At 49.5% G+C, this 2,163-nt stretch overlaps 1 protein-coding gene across 1 annotated transcript in view; it reads left to right on the forward strand.

Moving 5' to 3' along the window:
* Nucleotides 1–2,163, forward strand: part of ACAP3 (ArfGAP with coiled-coil, ankyrin repeat and PH domains 3) — a 52,861-nt gene that overhangs the window by 5,022 nt on the left and 45,676 nt on the right. Inside the window, exon 3 of the mRNA XM_009325171.1 lies at nt 392–445. Within this exon, the coding sequence (XP_009323446.1) occupies nt 392–445 (54 nt within the window). The remainder of the gene's footprint in view (nt 1–391; nt 446–2,163) is intronic.

A 2,163-nucleotide genomic window follows, 5' to 3' on the forward strand; every position in this document is an offset into this window, starting at 1 on the left:
TTCTCCCCCATCCCACCGGGGACAGGGGGGAGGGTGAGCGAGCGGCTGGGTGGTGCTTCGTTGCCGACTGGGGTTAAACCACGACAACTGGACTTTCAAGAAGCCACAGTGCTGGCAAGGTTGTTGGAATCTAGGTCAGTAAGCATCAGTTATTTAGGAAACGCAGGTAACCAGCCTACACAAGTGACAACTGACATGTTGATTTCAGCACTAAACTGGAAAGGACAGGAAGCCTATGGCTTCAATGTCAGACGTTTTTGAAATGCCTTCTTGCCAAATGGCAGAGTGGCCCTTCAGTGGCTTAATGAGAGTCTCTCTCAGCCGTTGAACCCCTGGGAATGAAGGGCAGCTGCTTCTATTCACTGCCAGTTCTCTTTACCTTTTTTTGCAGGAGTGCCTCGATAAATTTGGAGACAGTCTGCAGGAAATGATTAACTATCACATGGTAAGATGCCGCTTCTTCTTGTCTTTCTGTGTGCTGATGGCAACCTCTTTCTCAAGGCACCGATTAATGGTCTCCTCTGTTTGGTGTAGTTGACACTGCACAAAGGTGGGGTCCATGGAGGGAGTGTCTTTCAGGTTCCAGTCCCTGCACATTGCGTAGCCAAAAGAGCAGCAAAGGGCTGGGAGTTATTGTTGCCTCTTGCAACAATATTGAATTGGATGAGCTGTGAGCCTGTGTACTCACGATGGTCCGTCCTGCTGCATCACGTACGGTAGCAAATGGGATTTCCCCAGGCTTGCCGAGGAGGTACCACTTAGTGAAAGGGTATGTACTGTTGCATGGGTGCCTTTTGGCTCACTTCAGATCAGAGATGTACAACAAATACGTAGAAGGGTGAGGTTAGAGACCCTTTGTCGAAGGAAGAGGAGAGCTCACAAAGGTCCCGCACTCCAGATGCCTTGTTCTTCTTTTTGGATAGCACAGGATTTTACAGTGAGGACAGACATGGTCCTGAGGCGCTCTGACAACTCAGGACTCTGGCTGTTAACAGCTTGCGTGTATAACCTTGTTGCTGCAGATTTGGAATACGCTCTGAAGCCTGGCATTCAAGTTTGTGGCATTAGGACAGCGGCAAGGCTGTGAATGGATCAAACCGAAAGGACTGCATTGTTCAGTTGATGCTGGGAGCAGACTCAGTGAGTTGTGTGCAGCTCTGTGTTTAAGGGTAACACAGGACATGTTAATGCTACACTGAGATGAAAGGAGGGAAATGCCCGGACAATTGCTGTTCTCCTGAGCTGACTGTATCTCACTAACAGAGCCCAAGGAGTTAGAATCTGCCCTTTCTCCATCCCAAACATCCAGCCGTGGCATCTGTCAACCTTGTAGAAGAGGAAGGTGCTTCATGCTTGGTGGCTCCATGCCAGACCCACAGTTTTAAGTCTGTAATGCAGTAAGAGCTTAAAGCACAAGTGCTTTAAAGTGAAGGAAGCTTCAGGGTGTCAGCACTGGACTGACCCACTTTTATACCAGGATGCCCCTGTCAAAGTACATTAGGCACGATGCTTGCTTTTGGGATGCAAGTTAACCACGTGCAGCTGGAGAAGAAGCTGCATCAAGTCCCTTTAATTATTTCATGAAGCAGGTGAGAAGTCTGTTTCCTAGTAAAAAATGTCAGGGAAAAGAGGTACTGCACACGCAGCTCTCCTAGGACTTAGTATTTGGGAACAGTCAAAGAGCTGTATGGCAATGTTGTTGGTGGGGAGAGAATGAATAAACCAGTGTGAGCATCAGAGAAAAGGTGTGTTTGTGTCAAAGCAGGGAAAGTCAAACCCTGATTTGCTGATGCTGCTCAAATTCCCTCTGAAAACGTAAGGCCTTTCTGCCAAGGAGCGTATGAACCCCTGAGAAGCTGCCCCTTCATTCCGGGGATCACATCACATCACAGCTGCACTGATAGGGGCTGGGCTGAGGAGTGCGTGCAGCCCAGCCATGAGGAAGCAGTCCCAGCCAGAAACCTCTAGAAGCAGAATGCTGTCTGCAAGTTCCACTACGCCAGCTGTGCAGCTTCCCCTGGATCCCTGGTCTCTGCCAGAAGTGGCACTTCTGGGATTGCTCTTGCCTCAGCCGACTAATAAGCAGAAGGACCCTTCCCAGAGCTGTCAAATCCCCAGCTCATGTGGTATAACCCTTCCCATGCACCCCACCCTGTTCAGCAG

This window comes from Pygoscelis adeliae, unplaced genomic scaffold (assembly GCF_000699105.1).
Source record: "Pygoscelis adeliae isolate BGI_AS28 unplaced genomic scaffold, ASM69910v1 Scaffold36, whole genome shotgun sequence".
NCBI classification, from domain to species: Eukaryota; Metazoa; Chordata; class Aves; order Sphenisciformes; family Spheniscidae; genus Pygoscelis; species Pygoscelis adeliae.